Source organism: Tupaia chinensis, unplaced genomic scaffold, assembly GCF_000334495.1.
Source record: "Tupaia chinensis unplaced genomic scaffold, TupChi_1.0 Scaffold000598_1, whole genome shotgun sequence".
Classification (NCBI taxonomy): domain Eukaryota; kingdom Metazoa; phylum Chordata; class Mammalia; order Scandentia; family Tupaiidae; genus Tupaia; species Tupaia belangeri.
In genome coordinates, this window is record NW_006160115.1 from 242,372 (window position 1) to 269,658 (window position 27,287).

General features: G+C 46.9%; 1 protein-coding gene across 1 annotated transcript; it reads left to right on the forward strand.

The window, feature by feature from the left end:
* The first annotated feature begins 6,873 nt into the window (after positions 1 to 6,873).
* CALML5 (calmodulin like 5) lies at positions 6,874 to 7,320 on the forward strand. The gene has a single exon (XM_006158469.1). The coding sequence runs from the start codon at positions 6,874 to 6,876 to the stop codon at positions 7,318 to 7,320; it is 447 nt and encodes a 148-aa protein (XP_006158531.1).
* Positions 7,321 to 27,287: the final 19,967 nt, after the last annotated feature.

Below are 27,287 nucleotides of genomic sequence, written 5' to 3' on the forward strand. Positions count from 1 at the left end.
CTTTTAACAGAACAAGAGTTTCCCCCAAATTGAGCATTGCTTATTTAGCACTTATGAAACTTCTATAAACAGGTTAAATGTCTCCCAGGAGATACTAAAGGACACCACATTTGCAACTTTAAAAACAAGACTGTGTTATGAGCTGGCAAGCTTGAGAAGCTGAAAAGACAGTCCCTCAGGTGTAACTAAAATGAAGGGAACCAAAGACCTCTGCAGAAACCCTTATTGGGGGGGAGGCGGGGCTCATCTGGTATTAGCACTGAGACCTCCCTTTCCCTGATCTGGATTTGGAAGCCCTGTGAGATAGTGGCTGATTGGTCTCCGAATCCTTAAACAAACCTGTGGAATGCAGTCAGAAGAAATTCCATTTTCTCCAAGAGGATGCTTTTCTTTTGCAAATTCTCTTGGAGTGGAAACCTAATATTTTAAATTTAATTCTGCTAAGTGGACTTGTCTTGATTCCCTTATTCTTAAGAACAGAAGCTCTTTGAGGCCTGGGACTATAAAGAAAATAAATGAGCCATTAAAATAAGAAGTACCTAACAAAATGTGGTCCCCTTAAAAATATTTTATCCAGGGACCAGCAGTTGGTGTAATGGCTATGTCGCTGGACTCCATGTAGTCGACTACGGTTCGAGTCCCAGACCCGGTGGCTTAAACTCACGCTGGGTGCATATGCGTGCGTGTCCAAGATCCTGAGAGAATGGAGGAGAAGGGATTGCGGTGTGGCCATTCCCCCTGGGGGGTGATTTCTCGCTTTCTGTCTCTCTGTCTCTCTCTTGTCTTTCTGATGAACGTGTGCACCTTATAACAAAAACCTCTCCAAAAAAAAAGAAAGAAAGAAAGAAAGAAATTATCCAAATTCTTGTACATACTCACACCCATACTTATATATGTAGCCATATCACACAGCCTATTTCAGTTTTTCACCCCTTGACTACATGTCTACCTCCTCAGCCCATGCTAACGCCCTAGATTTTTGTTCATGCTTGAATAATCCTATTGTTAGTCTTAATACACGACATTTGCCAGACTATGTAGAAAAAGGCTGCCACATTTGACCTCTTCACCAGCAATGCAGGGTGATACCCATTTCCTGGTATCTCCTCCAGCAGTAAATACTTTAGCTAATTCTACTTCTGCCAGTCGGATTGGTAAAATGATAGCTCATTGTTTTTTAAATTCGCACTTCCCTGTTTACTGGTGAATTTTAGCATCTTTGTGTTGTTATTTGTACTCTCTATGGAACTGGCTATTCATGTTCTTGGCCTATTTTCCTATTGGATTGTCATTGTTGTAGTCTTGAACAACGTAAGAGCTCTTTGTATATTTATTTCTTTACAGATCTTTAGTTGCTGTTATGTGCATGTGTGTATGTATATGTATAATGTGTGTGTATGTGTTCAAATAAGTCTACCTTTTCTTTCATAACTTCTGGCTTTCCAGAATCACTAAATATATTTCTGTCTCACCTCTTGTGTCAGGCCACGATTTACTTGCATTTCGTTATTTGGATCTAAGCTCCCCTACGGGATGTGTGTGTGTATGTGCCATACCAATGATTATGGTCAGAATAATCCCTGCTTTTGTCCAGGTTCATGGCAGTCTTAATGCTTCAGAATACAATCCTGAATCCAGAACTATAATATATGGGCAGCCTGAAGCACTGCTTTCAAAACAATCGATTTATTACTATTTTGGGGTAAAAGTTGCTAATTCACGACTTTAGTTTACTTTTTTTTTTTTCCTGGCAACACTGAGTTCAGCCTTAAATCTGGCAATCACAGCTGTGAAGCTCAGAGGAGCCCAGGGCACACTGAGAGGGGCCCCATGGGGTACTAATAGCTGGCCGCATGGCAACAGGTGGCCAAGATCAACTGGAAAAATTACAGTTGGCCAGGATGGTCTTGTGCATGGCAGACGGCCCCACCTACGTCTCTGTGTGAGTGCAACATTATGGAAGAACTATGAATCATCTTTAACCACTGGAGTTACATTCTACCTAATGCATTTAAAATGATGAAGAATAAAATATACTATCCACCTTAGAAAGATTTCTATTCAAGAGAGACAGGGTTGAAACAGTCAATTACCTAGAAAAGCACCTCAAAACACTTCTCCTGGAAAGTGCTGGGTAACTAGGGGGTAGGTATGTGGAGATGGTGAACAGGCCATGAGCGTGGGACACAGAACTGTGTGTCCTGCCAGGTTCTCAGGTGTGTCACCGTCAGGTACGAGTGGGGAGGATCCCTTTTTATCAACTGACCCAACAAGTCTAGGCAGATTTCCTACACTGAATAAACCGCAGCCGAGCCAGCCCAAGGGCCTGTCCTCATGTAAGAATGCACAGGCATGATCTCCATGAGAGCAGGGCCACAGCGCTTTTCCCAGGGGACCCCCTGGTGCGACTTTACATTGTTGTAGCCCAAGAATCACATGGCTGATTGGATGGGAGCCTAAATCGGACCTGTGATCTCTGACTTGAGTCTGGACCTCATTTATCAACTGGACGCATTCAACATATGTGGTGTGAAGCTGTGAGGTGGCCGCTAGAAACAATGTGGTCCTTGGTATTGGTGAAATTGGGTGTCTCTTCTTAACTCGGCTTAAGATGGTCTGGGAACTTAAAACAGCCACCTTGGTCTGTTGTGAGGGTATATAGCCTTTGAACAGGAAGACAATGGCTCAGGGAAGTTGGACACCTGGTCCGGTACCCAGCAAGGTTGGCACCCGTGAATGGTGAAGGAGCAGTAGTGCTGGTTCCTACGTACTGAGTGCTGAGCTCGTGCCCTCCCTGCAGCCTCTCAGCAAACCCATAAGGCTGGCACTAGAATTAGCTTCTTTATAATGGAGGCAGCCACTGAGCTGGGAGATGAAGCAGCTTGTCCAGGGCTAGCCAGACAGGAAAATGCAGAAGTGAGGCCTTGACTCCACGGCTGCCTGCTTCCAGGGAGCTGGACCCTATGCTGTCACCTCTGTAGGGGACTGTGTGTTGTGTTTAAGAGCACTTGATTGGGGGACTGGGAGTTGCCTCTGTGAAGGCAGCACGACTGCTGGCCATTTCTACTGCTCACGGCTGAGGACATTTTCGGTGGCAGTGAACTCTGGGAGCTGGGTCCCAGGAGTTCTCATCCATAGCCACAATCTACAGAGATGCCCTGATTCTCCAAGGAGCTCCTTCTCATCTCCCTGGGAAAGCCCTGGTTGCACCAGAGTTTGGAGACGGTTCAGGAAGAGGGTGAAATCAGGTTTCTACAAGTCTCTGCTCTGCTCTGTGTTCTAAGACCTGTTTGACTAGTTTCTAACAAGTGTTTTGACCACAGAAGCCAAACAGTGTTGGAACCATTGGGGTGCGTTTTTGTTCTTGGGGTCAAGCTTATGTGAAAGTTGGTATCGGCTTTAGCCATTTGTCCGAAAAGCCTGAGTGGGAGGGCAACCACCCCACACACCTCCTCCCAACACATGCACACACACATATACATCCAGTCACAGACACAAACACATATACACAGGTACATGCATTCACATGCACACACTATGCCCACAATATACATACGCATGAACACAAACACACATGCTTGCACAGCTGCTTCACAAGGCAGTCCCATGACTGATAAGGCTTCTTTTTCTGCCCTCAGGGACTGCCCTTACTTCCTTAGTGATGGGAACCCTTTTCTCCAGGGCCACAGCCATCCTCACTAGGAAGAGTTGGTGTTTTCATGAGTCTTGGGGAGGAGAGTCCATTTTCAACAAGTATATTGGAAAACTATTCTGTACTCCATAAATATAATAATTATTTTGAAAAAGGGACCAAAAAGAAAAAGACTCAAGTCTTCCTACAAACAAGCTTGCTTCTCTCCTGACTGGTAACCCCAGCCTTCTCCTTTCTCACCTGGTTCCAGGTGGTCCTTCTCATCAAACCTCAGCCTTTCTCACTCAGCTGCGTTCTTCTGAGCCCTCAGCACCTCCCCTTGTCCCTCATAAACAGTCTGACTAGGCTCTGGCCTTCCTATCTCACCCATCTGCCTGGGTTTGTATATCAAGTGACCCTGGGGACTCAGCAGTGGAACTCTGAGCAGGTGGTGGGAAGGACAGGTAGACTGAGTTTTGGCCACACATGCCTTGTTGTCTTCCTCCATAAGCCCTAGTTTGACTGTATCATACCCGCTGCAGTGTGGGTCATTCATGAATGGCTATTTCTGGTACTAACCCCAGAAGGGAGAGCAACTGCCACCTGACACTGAGTCAATGCAGTCCACTGAGGCAGGAGGCTAGGACAGGAGGATGGAAGGAAACAGCTCAGAGTTTGTGCTCTAACATGAGAATGCACTGCATCAGAGAGGAAACAAGGCCCAAAGTGGCAGGCTGGGAGTAGAGAAACCCTCACTCCCAAGTCAGGAATTACCTCCCAGAGACTCCATTTCTTTACCCAGAAAGCAGGTATCCCATGAATAATGACCTCTTCCTGTCCCACAAGGAGACTCAGCTAGATTCTTGGTCTATATAGAAGCCTTTCCCTGTTTGAAGCTGCATCTGAAGTCCAAAAGCCAGCTACAGTTCAGAGCTGTGGCCTGTGGACCTAACTAAGACCTCAAGGTGGGCTAGTTTATGTTTGTCAGTTCAGTTGAGAAAGGAATAATAAAAAAATTGAGAGTGAGCTCCCCCTTCAAGTAGATATTTTCTTGAGTGTTAGTTTACATCAAACATGAGCCAACTCATTACTGAGAATAACAACATCTGTTGGTTCTGCACTTTATACTTTGACCCTAGGAATTCTGATCACATAGATATGGTGGAACCATTATCCTGGTTTGTAGATGAAGATATTGAGATATGAGTGAAGAAGTTTCCCTGTCAGTGACAATACTGAAACCAGGAGCTCAAGTCTTCTGATAGCATTTGTAAAGTATTTAATACCAAAGGAAAATAATAACAAAGTAATTACTGAGCATTTGGATTTTAATCACAGGTCCTGCTAAAAAGATGAGAAGAAAAAGGGATTTCAGATACAGATTTTTATCTTCAAATATTCTTTTAAAATAATAAATAAAGGACCTGGATTGAATCTAGTTATTAAGAGCTCCACCTTTCCTGCATCTCTGACCAAGCAGGATGTTTCCCTGACCTGGTCTCCCACCTGGACCAACACTCCCCACCCAAACTGGTTGTCAATCTTGTTGAGCAATTGATAGCTCATTATTTATTGAGACCGCTGTACTATTCCAGCACAACAATGAGATAATGATCTTTCTTAAAGAATTCTTCATAGGAATTAGGCAACTGGAATATTTCTTTTTGCATCTCTCTCTGTATGTGAGTGCCCCTGGACTCAGAGGTTGATGGGGGTCAGCATGTAGCCCTGAGGGGTGGGGAGCTGACATTTCACTTCACTTCAGGAAAGGAGAGAATACTTTGGTCTATTTGATGAACTAAACCAGAGAGAGGTGGAATTTAAACAAATTTCTCAGGAGGAGAGTGAAGGAGCTTTTTTTTTTTTTTTTTAATGCACAGGCAGGAGTCAGGGGAGGGAATAGAGTCTGTGGAGATCAATGGGGGATGTGTTTGAGAAAGGAGGACAGTGTGAATATTTCACAGCAAGATTTGGGAATGACTCTCCATGGACTGAGCTCTTGGGCTAGGCCCTGCTATTCAAAGCACCGGCAGGATGGGTTTCCTTCCAGAGAAAAGATCAGGGGCAGATGGTTCTGGGAGGTTCCCAATGGGAATATTTCACAGCAAGATTTGGGAATGACTCTCCATGGACTGAGCTCTTGGGCTAGGCCCTGCTATTCAAAGCACCGGCAGGATGGGTTTCCTTCCAGAGAAAAGATCAGGGGCAGAAACCCAATGGGTTTCTGTTCTTAGGACTGCAAGTGCACATCATGGCCACCCTCTTCTGCTTCTTCCTGTGCTGGTCACCCAGGCCTTTCCAGTCTCCTCCTAGTAAGACTCCAGTCTTAGTAGTTTTACCCCCTATGAATGGAACACATGCCCCTGATTTCATCAGGTGACACAGAGAACTTTATTCTTAGCATGGGATGAAACTGTAAGAATCACTAGACTAGAGGTGCAAAATTACAGGGAGAGGGAGGAGAAGCATCTTCCTCACCTCTGAAATCACTCTTTACACGTTCATTTAATAAAGCTCTTGGCACCAGCTGTAGTTCTGAATGCAATCCCTGTTCCTTGCTTCCTAAAAGCTGGCAGCAGCAAGCTTCATCCACATCTTTGGACCTGTTGCTGGCCCTAGACCAGACATTTGCTGAAGCCCCCAGTTGTACCCAGGCAGACTCATTGCCACCAACCACCCTCTTCCACCAACCCCACCCTCAGGGAGAAGCCGGGAGACAGATTCCAGAAAAGACAGCATAAACACTGGGGGGCCTGCCTGCCTCTACCCCTTTCCCCTCTCCAGCCTCAGTCTATAAAACTGTGGAAGCTGTCATGAACCCCTTGGCTTGCCAGGAGTCTCTGTGTGAATCTACTGCAGGGAAACTGTCTCCTGGGCAGCATGGCTCTGCAGTGAGGTGGTCTGCCATCAGGCCCAGGAGAAGCTAGCAGGCCTGGCATCTGATTTATTGATACTATAACCCTCCCCGTCCTGGTTTCCTGCCAGCCTCCCCTTCTGGTTCTTGCATTTCTTGTCTGCAGCTGGTATGTCCCTCCCTGGGAGGAGGATCTTGCCCCAGGACACAAGAAGGGTGGGGAGGTTTTCTCCTCCCTTTGCTCCAACTGCAGAAAAGGAGGGGGTTCCCACACATTACCTCAGATTCTTGTGGCCTTCCCAGCTCTGGACCACGAGCCCTAGCAGCAGCAGGTTGCCAGCAAGTTGGTAGCAAACTTGGAAGCTCTGTGAGGTGCAGACACCCAGACATGGCTGAGAATCTGCCTTCAGAGGTAGTGGCTGAGTATAAGGAGGCCTTTGATAGAGTTGACACCAATGGGGATGGCAAGATCAACGTCCAGGAGCTGGGTGCTATGATGAAGGCCGTGGGGAAGAATGCATCTGAGGAAGAGCTAAAGATGCTCATTGCCTCAGTGGACACAGATGGTGATGGAGCCATCAGCTTTGAAGAGTTCTTACAGGCAATGGCCAAGATGAATAACAAAGACAACAAGGAGGGCATGCTGATGGCCTTCCAGGCCTTTGACCAGAACGGTGACGGCCACATCACCATGGAGGAGCTCAAGCTGGTCATGTCCAAACTGGGGGAACAGCTTACTCAGGAGGAGCTGGACACCATGATCCGTGAGGCCGACTTGAACCAAGACGGGAAGGTGGACTACGAGGAGTTTGTGCGCATACTCTCCGAAAAGTGACCTCCCTGCTGCCCCCCCTCCTGGCTTCCTTCATTTGCTTGGCACTGGCAGGCTGGGTGCCTTCCAGGGCATCTGCTTTTGTGTGGGGCTACTAAGGAAAAGGCTGGGCTGGTGGGTGGGCAGTTACCTCACCGCCAAGGAAGCTCTTGCCCTCCTGGGCCTGGTGCTGCCTGTTACCCCTATTCTGGTGGATGGTGCTCCCCACCTCACACCTCACAGGGCTGCGGTGGGGAGACCCTGAGCATGGGAGGATCTGAATAAAAGGAATGAGTCTAGCAGTGTGTGGTGTCTGGCTGGGGGGTGGGAAGCCTGAGGGCCCCAAAGATAGTATTCAGGTGACCCTTCCCACTTGGCCCTGGAGGGAAAACTTACTAGAATTGACCCCCTCGTCCACCTCCATCCAGCCTCTCCTGGTGCCCAAGGAAAAGGAAAGGTGGGTGTGGTCTTGGAGCAGGATGCAGGAGGCAGGTGTCTGGCTCCAGGCTCTGCCTGAGTGGTTGGGTGAGGATGGAAGCTGAGTCAGAGCCAGGTGGGCAGCAGCAGGGCACCACCAAGGAGGACTGTGGTCATGAACCTCAGACAGGAAAACATGCCTCTATGTGTCTGAGTCTTTGTGTGCCTCTGTCTTTGTGCATCTGTGTGTGTTTCTCTCTGTGTTTGTGTATTTCTGTTGCATGTGGTTGCACCCATCCTATCTTTGAGATACAGGATCTTATAAATTTTTTAAAACTTGGGCCCCTAGAGATCAGATCCACTTTTGGGAATGACAGCAGATGGCAGTACCAGAGTGCTGTGATGGGCAGAAGGTGGGGGTGCTTGTCCGTGAGGCACTGGGGAGGAATCCCGAGAGGGTTTCCAAGGTTGGTGAAGGTCACTACAAGAAGCTCTTCTTCTGTCCCAGGACTGTACCCTATGATCTTCCCTGGCCACAGTCCCTCATGGCCCTGACATTAGTGCTGCTGTGGTCTGATGGGTGCTGCCCAGAGAGGAGCTGGGGGAGGAAGGGCAACGGAGAAAGGAGATTGCATCTGGCCACCGCTGCCTCGCCCACTGGGATTAAGCAGGGCTGAGGGTAAATCTTGGCTTTAGGTAATGTGTGTGATTTAGGAGTCAGACCGAGGCTGGGTTGCCTGCCAGAACTCAGAGTTTTCAGGGTCCCCTCCGTCTCCAAGTTCCTCGTTTTGTAGATGGGGACCTGAGGCCCAGCGTGGTGAAGCCAGAGGAAGCAGACTGAAATCAGGGGAAGCCAGGGGGCATGAAGACCTAGGCTCAGGAGGCAGGGCATACATTATTTTCCCATTTGGGCGGCAGCCAGGTGTGACTTGGTGTTCATGTGCCCAGCTGTGTGCCCGGCTTCTATCTCCTTCTCTGTCAGATGGAATTTCTTTCATTTTTGTTTGACTCAAGTTTTAGCTCAAATGATCATCAATGACCGACCTCACCTTTGTCTAGCTGTGCCAAGTCAGGAGATCTTACCTTGCGTGGAGAGGGCAGTGGGGCGGTTCCCCTGGAAAGTTACTAGAGAAAACTCTACCAGCCTTTCTGGTACACCTGTGATGGGTACACACCTGTGTTGGCGGGGCCTGTCCACTTTATTCCAACTAGGGCACAGAGTCCAGGGTACCGAGATGGGGCCAGGTCACTGAGGAGGGGCAGCCAGGTCCCTGAAGTTTTTTCTTATTTTTCTCCCATTGGACATTTTCAGGGGTCCCTTCAGTCTTCTATGGTTTTCACATTTTTCTTCCTTGTCTCTTTAACCTTGTCCTCAGAAAGTCCCAGTCCCCTCCAGACAATCCCAGCCTGCAAGGCCAAGACCAGACTGTCCTTCCTAACTCTGGGATACAGGAAAAGGGAAGGCCTGGGACCAGGGCTAGTGGTGGTCTGTAGGGTGGGAAAAGTAAGGAAGGGAGCTCTGGTTCCCTTCTTCAGGCTCTGAGGGCAGAAGGAGGATGGTGGTGGGGTGGAGGGAGGTGAGAAAGTAAGGAGGTAAGAGAGGGAATGGGATAGAGCCAACTGCGGAACTGACCCTAATCTGAGGTGGGGGCAGGGGCAAAAGTACATCTTTGTTTCTGGATTGTGGGCAGGTTCTCTCCAGAAAATCTCCGTCCTCTCAGGAACATGGGTCACAAGAGTGCGAGTTTCTAGAGCAGTGACTTCTTAGTGCTGAACTGGTCCATGATGAAGCTGACCCTAAACTAAATGAAAACAGTAACACAAGTCTCTGTATTAATTTTTTTTTTAATTCTGAGAATATGTTCTTCCTATATTTTCAGCATTAAAGGATCTCCTTTCTTTCAGGAAGCTACCATGATAGCAGATGATAGGTTTTTGTTTCCTTCACTGTCTAACCCATGCAAACAGAGACTCACAGTCCCAATATTTATTTTGAAATATTACTGGTTCAAGAGGTCAGGGTGTCTGAGAACCACCGCTTTGATTCTGAAATAGACTAAATCAATTGTCTTATCTTTTTTTTTTTTTTTTTTTGAGAGATTTTCACTGTAGGGCGCGTGCGCTCGCCAGACAGACAGAGAGAGACATAGAGACAGAAAGCGAGAAATCACCCCCCAGGGGGGATGGTCACGCCGCAATCCCTTCTCCTCCATTCTCCTCTTGGGATCTTGGGCACGCACGCACACGCGCTCGGCGTGAGTTTTAAGCCACCGGGTCCGGGACATGAACCGCGGTCGACTACGTGGGAGTCCAGCGACATAGCCATTACACTAACTGCCGGTTCCCAATTGTCTTATCTTTTAAAAAATACATTTCCATGGGGCTGGCAGGTGGTGTGGTGGTTAAAGGAGCTGGACTCCCCACATGGCTAACTGTGGTTTGAGTCTTGGACCTGGTGGCTTGCTTTCTTACTCTCTCTCTCTTTCATATCCTGTCCCTCTCTGGTCAAATTAAAATAAACAAATAAATAAAGTTAAATAAAATAATTCTTTAAAAAAAATTTCCTGCACCCCTCCCCTTTGATTTTGAAGAAATATGTAGCTCATATGTGGAAATAATGAACACCAAATTCAGGCCTGATGTTTCCTTTGGAGTGAGAGGGAGAGAAGTGGGGTGGGAACAAGAGGGACCTTAATGTTCTATTTCTTAAGTTGGGTAGTGGTGACATGGGTGTTTGCTATTTTGTTCTCTATGTTTTTGTATGTCTAAATTATTTTATACTAAAATAACACATGCACATCATAGAAAATTAGAAATTACAGAAGGGCACATGGAAGAAAATAACCCTCCTCCATAAGGCCACACCGACAAAGAACCAGTGTGAGAACTTGCTGGCTATTCCTCCATTAGAACTAATTGTGCCTTTGGTCCTGACTGTGATGTGTTGGTTGACTTTAGAGGAAAAGGCTTGGTTTTGCCATTTGGCCAACTAGCATCTGATTGGTCCAGTTTCTCTCATTAAAGGGTGAGACAAAATATGGAATGGTTGATGAAGAACAAAATACAGGCATTTCTATAGCCTGCCATCTTGTTACCTGACTAGGTAACCCTCTCTGCTAGGTTTGAGGAGGCATCTGTTGGGGCTTCTATCCTGTCAAACCCTATCTAGTTACATAGATAACTTATAGAGAACTCATAAGAGAATTGATTTACTGCTTGGGAGTTGGCAGGAGATCAGGTCTTGGAGATTCTGCAAGGATTGTAAGATCAGTTGTTTCCTGCAGATTAATTTGGGCAGCTAAACGGAGGTTGAGAGTTCAATTTATAGGGTGACCAGCCACCTCAATTTGCATGGGACTCAAGGGAGAGTGTCTTGGGATGCTCAATTTTTACTGTTAGAACCAGACGGTAAAAGGCAATCAAGAAATACTTTTGTCCTTTGGGTGGGGACAAAAAGTGGAGTCAGAGTGCCAAAAATCTGGCCAGAGGTGGTACACAGGGGCTCCGGAAAGAGGACTCTGCCTGATGAACTCTTCTGGAAAGACCTTAACTGGCAGGAGGAGGGGGAGGTTGAGAAGAAGGGAGAATGAGAAGGTGGTCTTCAGTCTGGCATCTTTTACTCTAAGAAGGCTATCCTCTAATTCCAGGGTTTCTGAATCATTATTTCTCCCCATCTGAGTTCAGGAGCCTCTCAGGCTGCACTTCCCATTCTTAATCCTGTGCCTCAGGAGTCCTCTCCCCAAGCAACCTGAGCCAAGAAAAGGATTATGAATATGGGAGAACTGGGTAAGGGAGGATGGGGGTAGGTACTCCTCTAATGCAGGAGGACACTGAACAAACAAAAAAGCCCAGATGGAGACTTTGCCTAGTCTCCTGAGGGGAGAGTTGAGCCTGCACACCTGCCATCCCTGGAGCTTTGTGTGTTGGGCAGGAAAGTACTGAGCCTCCAGAAACATCAGATGCCTACATGCACTTCTGCTTATTTTCAGAGATAAGTGGAGTCTTCCCCCACCCTCTCCATCCTCCTATCTGGCCCTACTGGGTCCTGATCCTCTCTCACCTTCTCTCTCCATCTTGAGTGTCTGATCTCCCTGCCTTCTCCTCCCATTTCTCCAGCTCCCAATTAATCCAAGTCTCACTAATGAGCCCACCCCCAGCTCTCCCTCTTCCCAGGCAGGTCCCTGACCAAACTGGTTGGTCCGATTTTTCCTGTCTGAATCACGATGACTCCCATTCTATTGCACAATTCAGGCAGGCACAGGAAAGTGGGGCAAATCCAGGGGAGTTCTTTACCAGTTCCTCTCCAGGTCTTGTTAGAATGGTGGGAGTAGAGGAACCCAGTACGCATGTTGTCCCAGGCAGGTCCCTGACCAAACTGGTTGGTCCGATTTTTCCTGTCTGAATCACGATGACTCCCATTCTATTGCACAATTCAGGCAGGCACAGGAAAGTGGGGCAAATCCAGGGGAGTTCTTCTCTACCAGTTCCTCTCCAGGCCTTGTTAGAATGGTGGGAGTAGAGGGACCCAGTGCGCATGTTGCTAAAGTCTTCCTCACTCTCATTCCACGCACATATTGAGAGCCACTAGTTTGTACTTCCTGCTCATCATTGGCTTCCAGAGTCTCCGTCTGTCTCCCCTGTGAGACTCTCAGAGCCTCAGACCATGTCAAGAGGTCTTGACCTTCTCAGCTGAGCCCACAAAACCAGCTACGGATGACTGACAGCTCTCTTCTTGCTCAGAGAGAGGCCATGGTGGGGACTGTGCAGGGTCCCATCCCAGTGTGGTGGAAGTAAAAGGGAAAGGTGGCCCTTTGAGACTCACCACAGGCCTTACCGCACCAGCCCTGGGCCCAGCCCATGTCCTCTCCTGGGCCTCATTAGGGCCTCATCAGCTTTCTTACCTTGTGGCTGGAATTGAAGGAGCACTCTGGCATTCACTGCTCAGGCCTCGGAGTGAGGGGTCAGTGGCCTTGCTGGTCTGACCAGGCTTCAAGGCTCTGTGAGTGGGGAGTCAGGATTCCTGAGTTTCAGGCCTGAAGTTTGGGGTGTGCTCTTTAAGGCGGCTTCCCCACCCCTCTGTGCACAGTCATGCACTTGTAATGTGAGATACAAAGGAGTGAGGGAAGCGGAGTCTGGGAAGGAAAATACCTCATTTGGTCATCAGGAAGGGACTTGGTAATTTTGGGACCAATGCTCTCATTTTATAGCTGAAGAGACTAAGACCCCAAAGGGGAGATGTGATGTATATAAAGTCACGCAACATCGAGCGTCCGTCTTGAGCATCTCCTTGGCACTTAGCTTGCTGGGTGAGCTCTATGCTCCGCTGCTCTCAAGGTGAGGGAGAGGGCTGCAGGAGTGGGATAGGCCTTCTCTAGGTGAGGAAAGTCCAAGAGAATTTGGACTTTGGCTGGTTCTGACTTGCCAGCAAAATCACCTTCAAGCAATTCAATCATGATGTCACAAATTCCCAAAGATTTAGAGAGTCCTATGCATCCTTTCCTCTTTCAAATGGAAAAGCTTACTTTTTTCTGATTATAAAAGTTATAAATGCTGCTTCAGAAAGAAAGTCAGTAGAATAAGGTAAGTGAAGGGGATTGAAATACGACACTCTCAAGTTAGCCACTTTGGCCTATGGGTTGTCCACACAAACTAAGAGACAGTAGACCCAGGAGAGACTCTGCCTTTCCCCTTTCTGCCTAGAAAGCAAGACATAAATTTCCTTTCTAACAGTATTCCCCGTCTCCTCTCCCTTACTAGGAACAGGAGAATGACTTCTAATCACCAAATACTCTTATCACAAACCAAAAATAACCTTATTTTCTATGAGTTTCTCCCATATATTTACCTCCCCACAGTTTACTTTCCCTAGAAGCTCAACCCCATTTTTCTTTGCTTTGTCACTTATCCACAATTTCTCACCCTTTGCTAAAATCATATACAAGCTCATAAGAATGACCACTTCTTTAAGTTTTCACTTATTTTCTCTGGAAACCTTGTAAGTGTGCAAAATAAGTGTTTTTTTTCCCCCCTCTCTTACATAAGCATAGACAGCAAAATAAAATGGAGAAAGCAAAGCCAGCCCATAACTGGATCCTACATGAACAACTGCGTGGTTCAAGTACCAGACCCTGCAGCTTGAAAAATATGCCTGGTGCATGGGTGTGTATGCCAAAATCCCAAAAGGAGGGAGAAATGGAGGAGAAGGGATTGTGGCATGACCATGCCCCATGCAGTGGGTGCTTTCACACTTTCCCTTTCTCTCTCTCTCTGTTTGTCTTGCTCTCTCCCTCTGGTGAGGGCATGTGACTTCTGGCAAATTTAAAAAAAAAATAGAGAAAGTAAAATTTTCTATTCAGAGATCACATATGAATATAGTGGAATATATCCTGCCTTTTTTTTTTTCTTTTCTGTCCATTTAGATAGATCTTTGAATGTTCCTTTTCCTTCCCAGAGATGGTATCTTATCCAAGGTTCTGTGAGATACTTTTCCATTTAATGTTCTCCTGTGGACACTTTTCCTTGTGAAAAATAATAGCAATCCACAGCATTACTTTTAGTCCCTGCTAAATATTCTATTAAATAGAGTTTCCCTTCTGTGGCCTTCAGGATGAAAAAGAAATATTTTAATCGAAGATCTGCCACTTGCTATCTATGTGACCTTGAGCAAATACCTTAATCTCTCTGAGTCTCAGTTTCCTTACCTGGAAAATGAGATTGGTAACACCTGGGCCGGTGAGTCCTATGAAATTAGCACCTGGCACAATGCCAGCAGAGGCACGAGTGACCACTCAGAGTCCACTCCTGGGGAGCATGGATTGTGGGCAGGATGAGCCTGGGCCTCTGGAGCATGCAGTGGCCGTTACCGCTGGGTCTCTCACGTGACTCAATGACTTCAGTCCCTGCCACGCAGCAGGTGCTCAGCAATAGCCGTAGGTGTTTCTGACAGGTCCCCCAGTTGCACAACATGGCCTTTGGTGTACAGGATGAAGTGGGATGTGGGTGAGAGTGGAAATGAAGTGTGGGTGCAAGAGAGACAGAATCACAGGCTTGTGTCTAGAACATTCATCTTTCCTGGGAATATAGTCTGGAGTTCCAGATCTGAGGTCTGCCCTGCCCTATCCCTATAGCCCATGACACCTTGGCCAAGTCCTCGAGAATTGGAGCCAGGTGGGAGTGGGTGGTGTGTCCTCTGCAAACAGAGCTGTGGTAGGAGGCTCTGCACTGATGTTGTGGTCTGGGGAACAGCAGCTGGAGAAGAGGCTTCCAGCATAGGTGTTCCCTCCCACTTCTAAGAAACTCTGGCTAAGGAAGGAGAAAAATGGAGCCTCCTAGACAGTCCAGAAAGGTGAAAGATCTGTCTGGGGCAGACATGATGTTAGAGACAGGACATCTATCACTGAGGAGCCCATTCCTAAGAACGACTCCTAGAGCCCACAAAGCAGTAAGTAGAAGGGAATCTGAGGCTCTGGGAGAGGAAGGGGCCAAGAAGAACCTGGAATGGAGTTCAAATGCTCAGAAGGCCACCCCCCAGGAGTTTCCAGGGGTCATTTGGAGTTCCCTTCAAGTGAAGATTCCTGCCCGGGGGGATTGGTCCTGGAAGGGCTTGGCTGGGATCCGTGTGGCAGGATATCTTCTAAGAGCTGGCCATCCTGAGTTCCCTGTGACATCCTGCAGAAGAGATGCACAGAAATGCCTTCAGTACTAGCTCTCCTTCAAGACCCTCTAGGCAGAGAGCCTCTCCACTCGACTGTGCAGGGTGCTGGAGACCACCCTGTCTCAGTCAGAACACAGCAGAACAGTGTGTGCAAGAGGAGCCAAAGCAGCTTTAGGTCATTCAGGGAAACCCAGTTCTCTGAAAGCCACTTCTCCAAACATTGGTTGGCCAAAAGACTAGTTCTGCAAATGGCCAATTTGTTCACATTTCCCAATTTACCAAAAAATTATTTTTAAAAAATCAGCAAATCACAGAAATTCATACTGAATGAGCTATTTTAACAGTTGTTGAATATTCCTTTGAAGCTATGTCTAGTATAAATGCTTGTTCAGTTTAACTTTTAGCTTAGCAAGTTATTTTGTTTGTAATCAGTTCAACTAACTGCACCATGACCTGACAGAAATTGCAGTTCTCTTTTTGTTCGGTACTTTGGGTCTATGATTTTGGGGAAGGAGAACTTCTGATTTGTTTCGAAATTCAGTAGTTTATGTATATGTCTCAAATGTCAAGATTTTTTTTTTTTTTAAATAGAGATGTTTGGTATAGGGCACATGTGCTCCTCAGAAAGATAAAGAAAGACAGGGAGAGAAAAAAGTGAGAAACTATCCTCCAGGGGAGATGGCCACTCTGTAATCCCTTTTTCTCCATTCTCCTCTCAGGATTTTAGGCACACATGCACAAGCGCCTGCGGTGAGTTTAAAGCCTCAGGGTCTGGGACTTGAACTGCAGTTAGCCTTGTGGAAGTCCAGCACATTAACCACCATGCCATCAGCTGGCCCCAAATGTCAAGAATTTTATAATTTGTATCTAGAGCAAGTTTCTTTCTCCTAAGATATTCAGTGTAGTCAGTTGCTTTAGTAATTCTTCTAAATTCACAGTTTTACTAACTGGCCCAATCAAATGGATATTTTGCATGTGTTTTAAATATTTGGTAGGTCCTGAGACCAGCATCTGGCAGAGTGGTTACATCGATGGACTCCCACATGGCTAACCGTGGTTTGAGTACTGGAGCTGGTGGCTTGAAACTCATGCTGGGCACATGTGAGTGTGTGCCCAAGAACCCTGGAGAAGGGAGGAGAAGGGATTGCAGCATGGTCATCCCCCTGGGGGATGATTTCTCACTTTTCCTCTCACTGTGTCTCTCTCTTGCCAGTGAGTGCACATGCCCTAAGGCAAAAACCTCTAAAAAAATAAAAACGTATTTGTTAAGTGCTTAATGCTTGCTGTCTGAAATATGAATCACTCACAAAACTGAGATTCAGTTGAGGAGATGAATCTACTGGAACTGACCCAGGTGAAATATTAATAGCTTCGGTGAAACCAAAACTTATCTCAACCAAAGCAAAATCACCCCCAACCTTCCAAGATGTTAATCAGTAAATTGCTTTTAAATGAATTATTCTGCTGTTGATCAAAATACTAATAGATGTTTCCAATCCCATACACTAAACAATACATTATCTTTATTGGATTAACCCTGAATATTTAAACTTTTTTTTTGTGTCCATTTCTGTCAGGCCTGATGACTCAATTCCTCTTTTAACTTCTATATCAGTTGATTTCTCCTCCTGGAAGCTTTCAGAGCAGGGCCTGGTACAGAGTAGATCATTAGTACAGCCTTTTCTAACAAATAACTACATGTGATCTCTCCCTTGTTGCATAATTCTTATCAAAGTGCACCTTGTATCATAACTCCTTAGAAACAAGGCCTACTCTCCTTCCTCAGGGTGCCGAATAGTAAAGTAAAACCCAGTTAATGTTTAAAGTTGATTGCAAACTCCCTGGGTGAGTTTGATTTAGTACAAAACTTCCCCCCACATGTGCTCTGATGGTAGGAGGGACCTGATGGGCTCCTTCACTCTCAGGCATTATCTACAGCCTGATTGGAATGGCTTCCACTGTGCCAACAGGATTAAAAGGAATCTTGAAGACAATGTTCTCCCCAAGAAGAAGGAAAACTCAAGATGTGACTGAAGAGAATGGGGTTCTCTCTTATACCCTATTGTCTAAGAACCATGAAAACAGTCCTCATGTGATCATAAAATTCCAACAGTCCATTCCCTCTTGGTCTAGAAACACGCATGTTCTGACGCATGAAACACAGTAAGACAAAGAGTTTGATGTCAGATCACTCGGATCAGTTATAAAATTTCAGACCAATGTTTCTCTCTATAAAAAAGAAATAAAAGTAAGCAGATTTCCAATAGATACTATTATTACTATATTCCAGGTTTAGGAACAATCTAAATAAAATATTCCATACTAGGGACCAGCAGATGGTATGATGGTTACGTTGCTGAACTTGCACATAGTTGCCTGTGGTTTGAGTCCCGGACCCAGTGTCTTGAAACTCATGCCAGGAACATGTGTGTGCCCAAAATCCTGAGAGGAGAATGGAGAAGAGGGGATTGCAGGTGGCCATCTCCCCCCCACCCCCCGCCCCGGGGGTGATTTCTCACTTCCTGTCTCTTTGGCAAGCACAGGTGCCCTATAGCATAAAACCAGAAGAAACAGACAAAAACCAAAAACCAACCAAAAAACCAAAAAACAAACAAACAAACAAAAACAAATAAAGAAAAACAAAAAAACTAAAAATCTTCCCCAAACAAAATATTCTATACTATTTTCTCTGAATACTAGTGTAATTTTTGAGTTTTGGAATCATAAAACATGGCTGCTCTTGCCCTCTGGAGGGAGCATGTGTGACTTTCCTAGTCTGGTGTCTTTACCACCCAGCCCCTGCCCAGCCCACGGATGACTTCATCTCCTTCCTCCTTGGGCTTCTCTCCGGCTTTACTCTCATCTGGAAAGGGACCAGACGCCTCCTCCTGCAAGCTCCTTCTTGCTTATCAGCAGTTACTTACTATCTGGAGGGTGTGTTCATCTTTTTCCCCACTGCAGGTAGCCCCCAGCCCTGGGGGATTGGTACCTGCCTCCCATCTCAGCTTTGTTTCTCTTGCCTTTCCTGCCATCTTGCTATAAGCCAGTGACTTTCAGCCCTGGCTGCACACTGAAAATGCTGAAGGAGCTTTTGAAAAATGCCACATGTGGGCGCGCCCTGTCCTTGACTCTCCAGTGGGTCTAGGGAGGGAACTAGGTGTGGCCTGCAGGTGTTGTACAGCCAAGGTGGAGAAGCCAAAATTAAGAACCTCTGCTCTAACCTGTCCTGGAAACTATGACTGTATGAGGCACTCCCCATGCCCAACCCCTTTTCTACCTCCTGGGCAGGTTGGCACCTAGCACAGGGAGATCAGGGGTTCCCAATCAGCCTCATTGATCTCCATTTGTAGGAGGCCTGTGGGTAGGACAAGTCCATGTTTGAATCACTTTGGCAACAGATGGTTCTCTTTCAGGGGCCTGCCTATCTCATACCCACTTTACTGTGTAGACATTTTGTGGGGGCACTTCACTGAGCTAGGGCTCCTGCCTTTCTGCCTGTGACCTAGGTGGAAGTCAACCTTCAGTGCTCTTGAGGGGCCATATGTGTGTTTGTGTGTGTGTGTGTGTATATATATATATATAAATATATATAGTTATTATTATTATTTTTGTCATAGAGTGTGTGCACTCACCCAAGAGAGATGGAGAGAGGTAAAGTGGGAAATCACTCCCTGGGAGGAATGCCCACACCACAATCCCTTCTCCTCCATTTTCTTCCTGGGATTTGGGCACATGTGCATGCACACATACCCGGAATGATTTTCAAGTCACTGGGTCTGGGACTTGAACTGCTGTTGGTCATGTGGTAGTACAGTGCCTTAGCCACTATGCTACTTGGTGGCCTCTTGACGAGTCATAATTTGCACACCCAGAGCATTGTGGTCTGACTGCGTGGTAGAGGTACTAGTGACATTCATTCCTCCTGTCATTCTACAGTGTGTTCTTAGATGATCACCTTATTGCAAACCCATGAGGACTCAGAAGGAGATGCCACCTCAGCTACTGCCCTTCAAGGAAGATGGGAAGAGACCTAGGTATAAGTGGTCACATACAAAGACAGGGGTGGCAGGCACCTCACTGATGGGTTCCAGCATGAGGACAGTGCTCAGCGATAGCTCGGAATTGGTGGTGGGAGAAGCTTTCAAAACAGGTGGGGAGACACCTGTTCCCATTCTTGGCAATGGGAACCACCTTGCTAAAGTTATAGGAGTTGGGTGCAATGGGGGGCATCTGCAGAGATAAAAGAGAGGTTGGAGTGGCCTTGGTGAGGTAGGCAGCTAAGCAGTTTGGAATTCTTTTCAAATTCCAGAGAAGGCATTTACTAGCTGTGTGACCTTGGGCAACTCGGTGACACCCTATAAACTTCTGTCGCCTCAACTGAAGTGGGGGATAAGAAGAGTATCCATCCCAACGTTGTGCTGAGGAGGAAATGAGTGATGTGGGACAACAGGCATTTCACGTAAATTTCACCATTATTCCTGTTATTTTTTTTTTTCCTCAGAAGATCAAATGGAGACTCCCTGAAGGTTTTTAATCAGAGGAAGTATATGGTCAAACCTGTACTTGAGGAGGATTTTTGGACAGTGATATGCGGGATGGTGTAGGAAGGAAACTCTCAGTGGGAGGCTAATTTTATCATCTAAATGTGAACGGGGAGGCTAGAGGCTTCAGTAGGGGAGGTTCAGGTAGGGCAATGGAGCCTGGATGACTCGGTTGGGTACAAACAGTGAAGAGCTGAGAGTAAGGCATCCTAGGATGGGGTTTGATGCAGTCATCCCCTAGCCAGCCAGAGCCTTGAGCAGTTTTGGTGGTGTGAGGGCAGTGATCAGGGACATAGCCCTGGGCCCACACCAGGCAGAGGTTCCTGCTGCTGCCCTGGTGTGTGTGTGAGGGGGTCAGTCAACAGCGGACACATCTGGCTTCTTGCCCTACAGATGGCGAAAGCATGTTGCCTTCTCGGAATCCTGGAGCCACAGAGCCCAAGGGGCCTTTAGTCTCAGCTGGCTGGCCTCTGCTAGGAACAAGGAGACATGCTGCTTCTCACCCCTGCGCCTGCCCAGGATCCCTGAGGCCAGAGTCCAGAAACTGGAGAGAAGAAAACCCTACCAAACCCCTCTAGACCTGACTGCTTGGGGGGGCCAAGAGGTGAACGCAGGGGAGGCATGGCCACCGAGCGGGCGTGGGCAGCAGGTCTGTTCTGCCTTTCCATCCCCTACCCCACCCCACCCCCTAAGCCCAGGGCCTCTTTCATTCTCTCAGCACACTCTGCTCAAGATAGAGTCTGAATCTGGATTCCACGCAGAGGTAGCAGACCCCACACCTCATGCCCTATCCCAAAATCCTTATAGGGAAATGAGAAACTTCTGAGATACTTCAAGGAGATAAGGAAGAAGAGATAAGATATGGAACTCTTCCAAAGATTCAGAGAGAGAACGATACTCCTCAGAGGTGATTTCTTATGGGTTAAGGAGTGAGGAGCCTGTTAATGGTTTTCTCTTAGCCCCTTTCCATTTTCTACCCTCACCCTCCCTTCCTTTTTCCTTATCTGTTATGCATAGTGCTAGGCCCTGGAGATTCAGGACAGCACCTCCTGAAAGAGCTTCCTGTGCCAGGATAAGGCAGGCACAGATGCGGGGCTGGTCAGGGAGAGGCTGGAGATGGAAATGGGGGAGGCTGCGACTACTCAGGATTGGGAATTCTGCTGGATAGTCAGAAGCTGCTGGATCCTAAAGCATCCAGAGGCTTTGAAGACCACTTGAGATTGGACATTACAGGCTCAGGGGAACGTTTTGGCTTCCCTGAAGGCTTTGGGCTGCTTAGCACCCCTTCACAGGCACCCTCTCTGCCTGCCTCTGGACTGTAGTGCCTTCTGCTAGGAAGTAGACTGTTGTCTTTGAGAAAGGCAGCTGGACCCACACTGCTGGGGAGGAGGGCAGGCTCCTGTCAGCCCCCTGACCCTCTTTCCTCAATATCATTGAAGTTCAATTCTGAAATTTCTGTCTTCAGTGGTATCCCAATGGGCCCAGCTCTTAGGCCCAGTGATTAAGGGAACTAGATCTCACATGACCAACTATGGAAAACACACCTGATGTGTGTGCAAGCTCCAAATCCTGACAGGGCAGAGAAGGAAGGAGCAGGGATTGCAGTGTGAACCATGCCCCACAAAGGGAATGCTTTCTCCCTTTCTTCTCTCCATCTCTGCCTGGAGAGCATGCATGCCCTCTGGCAACTAAAACTAACTAAGTTATCCCAGTATGGCTTCAGCATGGACTCTGTACTGGGTGGTCTACCAGCTGCACACTCTGGGGTTGGTCTCTGTGGAAGATGGCTGAGATTTAGAGAGAAAGTAGCTGGGTGGGCGAGGACCAAAAGCCGGGGCATCAGGAAGGGCAGTGCGCAGGAGGTGGAGGCTGCTGCCTCAGGATTTTGCTATACTTGTCTCCTCACATTCAGATCTCAGATAAATGTCAGTCTCTCAGAGAGGCTGACTCAGCCAATGAAAGCTGTTACTTCCCTCCCCCCCTTAATTTTGCTATACGATGTGTGTGCTCATGAGAGACAGAAACAGAGACAGAGAGAGAGGAAGTGAGAAGTCACCCACCCCAGAGGGATTGTGGAATCCTTTCTCCATTCTCCTCTCAGGATTTTGGGCATACCTGCACATGCATCCCATTTTTTTTTTTTTTAAGGGAGGTTTTTGCTATAGGGCACGTGTGCTTGCCAGACAGACAGAGAGAGACATAGAGACAGAAAGCGAGAAATCACCCCCCAGGGGGGATGGCCATGCCGCAATCCCTTCTCCTCCATTCTCCTCTTGGGATCTTGGGCATGCACACACACGCACCCAGCGTGAGTTTTAAGCCACCAGGTCCGGGACGCGAACCGCAGTCGACTACATGGGAGTCCAGCAACATAGCCATTACACTAACTGCTGGTCCCCACCCCATGTGTTTTTTCAGGCTGCCAGGTCTAGGATTCAGACCATGGGTGGACCTTGTGGGATCCAGCCATCTTGATCTCCACACCAAAAGCTATTACCTTTAAACTAGTACCCTAGTTAACTCTGCAAAGCATCTTTCACCCTCTGGTATTTATCTTGTTTCTCTCTATATTCTCCCCTCTCAGCCTCATGAGCTTCCTGACAGCTAGACTTTGACTGTCTTGCTCACTGGTCTTATTCCAGCACCAAGGACTTGGTTTTATAGAACGGGTGGACAACATGGAGATGATCATTATTTTGCCTCTAACCTGGAGCCTGTCCTGAAGGGACTGACCAAGAAGACAGGTCAGGACTGAACAAGACTGAAGGATGGTCAGCAGAAGCAGAGAAAACCAGCATTGTAGTTGCTGAATATTTAAAGATTGAAAGGGATTTAGAAAAAGGAAAGGGGGTTTAGACCTGATCTTCTTCTTTTTTTTTTGAGAAGTTTTTGCTCTAGGGCACGTGCACTCACCAGAAAAACAGAGAGAGAGAGAGAGAGAGAGACAGAGACAGAAAGTGAGAAATCACCCCCTGGGGGGATGGCCACACCACAATTCCTTCTCCTCCATTCTCCTCTTGGGATCTAAGGCACACATGCACACGTGCCTAGTGTGAGTTTAAGCCACCAGATTCTGGACTCGAACTGCAGTCGACTACATAGGAGTCCAGCAACATAGCCATTACACTAACTGTTGGTCCCTAGACCTGATCTTAATGGCCCAAGGACTACAATTAGGGCTGAGGGTGGGGCCTTAGGGTGCCAGATTACAACTCAGCAGGAGGCCGATGTTCCTGAGTTGCAGAGCTGCCCAAAAATGAACAGTCACCTTGGGAGATGAGGGCTGGAGGTGTCCAGTTGGACCTAGAGAACAGCTGGGAGCATGTAGAGGAGACCTGGGCCATCCCATAGGTGGTGAGGCTGGATAGGCTTTGACATCCTTACATTTTCTAAGGGTCAGTGGCTTTCTAATTTGAGAATCAAGTATAAAGATGAGTCTAAAGTTCTCTGTTTTACTGGAAATAACAAGTTTGCTATGATTCTGAAGACCAAGCAGTGAGCCATTTACAATCTTTGCATATTTCCCTGCTGTTTTCCTTTTATGTTAGTGATAGACATTGTTAGGGTACAATGACATTTTGTTTCAATATAAACATTTAAAGGTCTTCATACATTTTTGTTTGCTTGTAAAACAATATGACTCTACTACTGTGCGTTTGCCAGTGTATATAAATGTGTAGTTATGCATGGAATAGTAGAACACTACACCCCAAAAGATAAAAGATAGTTACTCCAAGGGTATGGGAGTATATGTTTTCTAACTTTTTAAAAACAAGCATGGACTTTATTTTGTAAAAAGATGTAAAAAATCAATGAGTAACTTAGCTGCATTTATTTGTATTTAGTGACATTTGTATTAGGGCAGAGAAGGAGGACAAGGCACCCCTACCCCATCCCAAGAGAGGGGGACCGTGAGGCCATAGAGGACCAGAATAGGCTGGGGCCTAATGCAGGCCCTGACTCTTCCCACAGTTTTTCTCTCCTTTCACTTTGGGTGCTAAGATCGATTTCATGGGTGACCTTGAAGGGCTGAATCACATGACTTCTAAGAAGGACCGGGCAATAAACTTGAAGTAGGTTCATGCATACCACCTTACGTGGGAAGGGGAACAGAGGCTCTGTCACAGCAGTTTGGGGTGAACTTGAACTTGGCACCACCTTAGAAGAGACTAGAAAGACATGATAGAATATGAGAAGCAGGTCCAAGGTATTTTTGTTTGTTTGAGTTGAAAATGCTTGCTTGAGCTAGATTTTGGATAAGTCACTCAGGCATGATTTTCCCATTTGCACAAGTGGAGGTGGTAATACCTCTTCTCTGTAGGCCTTTTTAGATTTGTGAAAAGCAAGGCCACACTGGGCTGAATGGAACATGGAACGAATGCCGTGGTAGAGGTGAGTGTGGCTGTGGTGTATCTTCTTCCAGCTCTGCATCCCGTAGGTGCGCAGCAATCTCTTGCCATGGTCGGGAGCTGGGGCCCTGGGATCTGGACTGAGGTGATGGGTTTTGTTTTACTTCTACAACTTTGGGTTGCTTGGCTTCCTTCTCTGGACTTTCCATGAGGCAGAAGGGGATTTCCTGTCAGGAACCACCATAGAACCTGGTGGGGCCAGTGGAGAGGGGATGTTGGAAACAGCCCTTTATCGCTCCCCAAACACAATGCTGGTCCCTTGTTCTGTGGACTTGGGAAAAAAAAGTCTTTTAGGCGTGCACTTTTAGACCAGAGGACTGTGAAAGTTTATAAAGAACTTGGGAAAGGAAAAAAAAAAAAAGAGCTTGGGAAAGAAAGGTGAGAAAGAAACAGAAAGATAAAATAATTAAAAGAGTAGCCCTGAAAGGGACCACAGAGCTCTTCAAACCTAGTATTTGCCAAAATGAAGTGTATGTACCTCTGATGGTAGCTGAGGTGATTTTTAGGGCTTTTACTGACAAACAGAAAAGGTGAGAGCAGCCCCCTGTTCAGAGCCAACAATACCTAAGCAGAGCTTATTAACATCTTGTTTCCAGTATACTTATTGCTATAAATAGAAGGAAATCTGGTTTTCACTTACAATGATGACTCAAAGTGTTCATTGAAAATACATTTACTAAAGAGCCAGTCCCATAGCCTAGTGGTTAAAGAAGCTGAATCCTACATAGTCTAGTGTAGTTCAAATCATGGACCCAGAGGCTTGAAAAGCATGTTGGACACAGGTGTGCCCCAAATCCCAATGTATGGAGAAAGGACGAGAAGGGATTGAGGTGTGATCACACTCCATTGGGGAGGGGAGGACTCCCAGCTCCCACCATCTCTTGTCTCTTTCTGGCAAGTGCACATGCCTTCTGGCCAAAACCAAAACCAAACCACATTTACTAAAGACAGTGTTGATTAAAAAATAGCAAGTAGATGATTAAAAAATTGTGATGATGGTACTCAAATAACAGAATTTTTTTTCCTTTTCTTGGAGAGGTTTTTTCTTATTGGGCGCATGTGCTCACCAGAAAGACAGAGAGAGACAGAGATAGAAAGCGAGAAATCACCCCCCACAGGGGATGGCCATGCTGCAATCCCTTCTACTCCATTCTCCTCTCGGGATCTTGGGCACGCACGCACACGCGCCCGGTGTGAGGTTAAGCCACCAGGTCCGGAACTTGAATTGCGGTCGACTACATGGGAGTCCAGCGACATAGCCATTAGACTCACTACTGGTCCCTCAAATAACTGAATTGTTAGAAACACAGATGGAATCCAAACCTCTGTGTTACTGAGGAAGAGACCAAGGTCACCAAAGAGATAGGCTTGGCCAGGGTCTCCCAAGAGAAAGCATAGTATGGTGGAGACAGGGAGTGAGGGAATTGGAGAAAGAGAGACAGTGAGTCAGGGACTGAGATTATAAGCAGTTTGGGATAAAGGAGGAGAACTTTATGTACTAAGACTTTCTCATGGAGTGCTCTCATCAAGCTCCAGGAAACCCCAAGGCCATGAGGACAGATGCAGGCAGAAAGGGGGGCTTCTGCCTCTGGGTTCTCTTCCTGCAGACTTGCCTATTCCTCAGCAGATGGCAGAGGAGGACTGAGTGGGGCTAGGTGATGTGCTTGGTTTGGGGTGATGCTGGTACTCAGGTGTACACTGGGGCCGTGGGAAAAGGCATGGGCTGGGGCCAGGGTCCCTCAGGGTAGAGAAAGCAGGAGGAGCGTTTCCACCCCCTCTTAGGAGAGGACTGTGAAGCTATGTATGTCAGTGGGCCCCTGTTACATCTCTGGGTGAGGTGACTCACCTGGGGAAGGGACATAGCACCCATGGTCTCCTGTTTCTTGCCCAAGCCCAGAGGAGAGCTCATGACCCATACCAGAAGCAAAAATCTGTCCGCAGTCATAGAAGGGACTTTCTAAAGCTACAGTTTCCAAATCTTCTGATTCATTTCACCAAAGGTTATCAAAAATTTGAGGTCTCAAGACTTATGTTTTTGTTCATCAAGAAAAGCACTGGGAGGGACCAGCAGATGGTGTAGCAGTTACATTGCTAGACTCGCACATGATCAACCATGGTTCAAGTCCCAGACCTAGTGGCTTGAAACTCATGGCAGGCATGTGTGCTTGTGTGCCCAAGATCTAGGGAGAAGGATGGCTGCATGGCCATTCCCCCTGGGGGATGATTTCTCAATTTCCTTTTCACTGTGTCTGTCTCGCTCTCCAGTGACTGCATACACCCTAAGGCAAAAGCTTCTATCAAAACAAAACAAAACAAAACAAAACAAAAAAAAAGAAAGAAAAGTACTGAGAGTCACTTTCTGTCCATAACCAATAGAGTTTTAGCCCACTCTAAGAGAGGCAGAGAAGCAGGGAGACCAAAGAGTTGGTACTATTTGGTCTGAAGTAAAGAACAAAGAGAGAGCACTTTTTGTCTTTGAGGCCCAGGAAATCTGGAGAATACTGATCAACCAAAATAACTAGGAGGGATTTTAGGGTAGATGTCAATGAAGTTGGCTCAACAGCAGACAGGTCACCTAGCACAAGGCTACCCTCTGGACAAACAAGATAGCAATGACCATCTTAGGAGATGTAGAATCACATCTGACAGGGATCTATCACTGGAGACTCCTCAGCCCTCACATAGTTGAGTGAACTAACATTTCTAGGCAAGTGTCTCCTTGTCGAGAAGGTGGGGGCAGGGGGCAGATGAGGGAATCAACCTGGGAGCCTGGATGAAGCCAAGTGTGCCTGCTGGGAGGTACTGGAATAGTATACTCAGTGTTTGGGAAAAGGGGATCTTGACTAAAGACCCCTTATGCTCAAGCCCAATGACCTATAATTACTCACAATGCTTAGCTGACTAGCTGAGGAAAGTTCCTTACATTTGTGTAAATTCCTTTAGTTTTGGTTATATAACTTGTCATTTTAG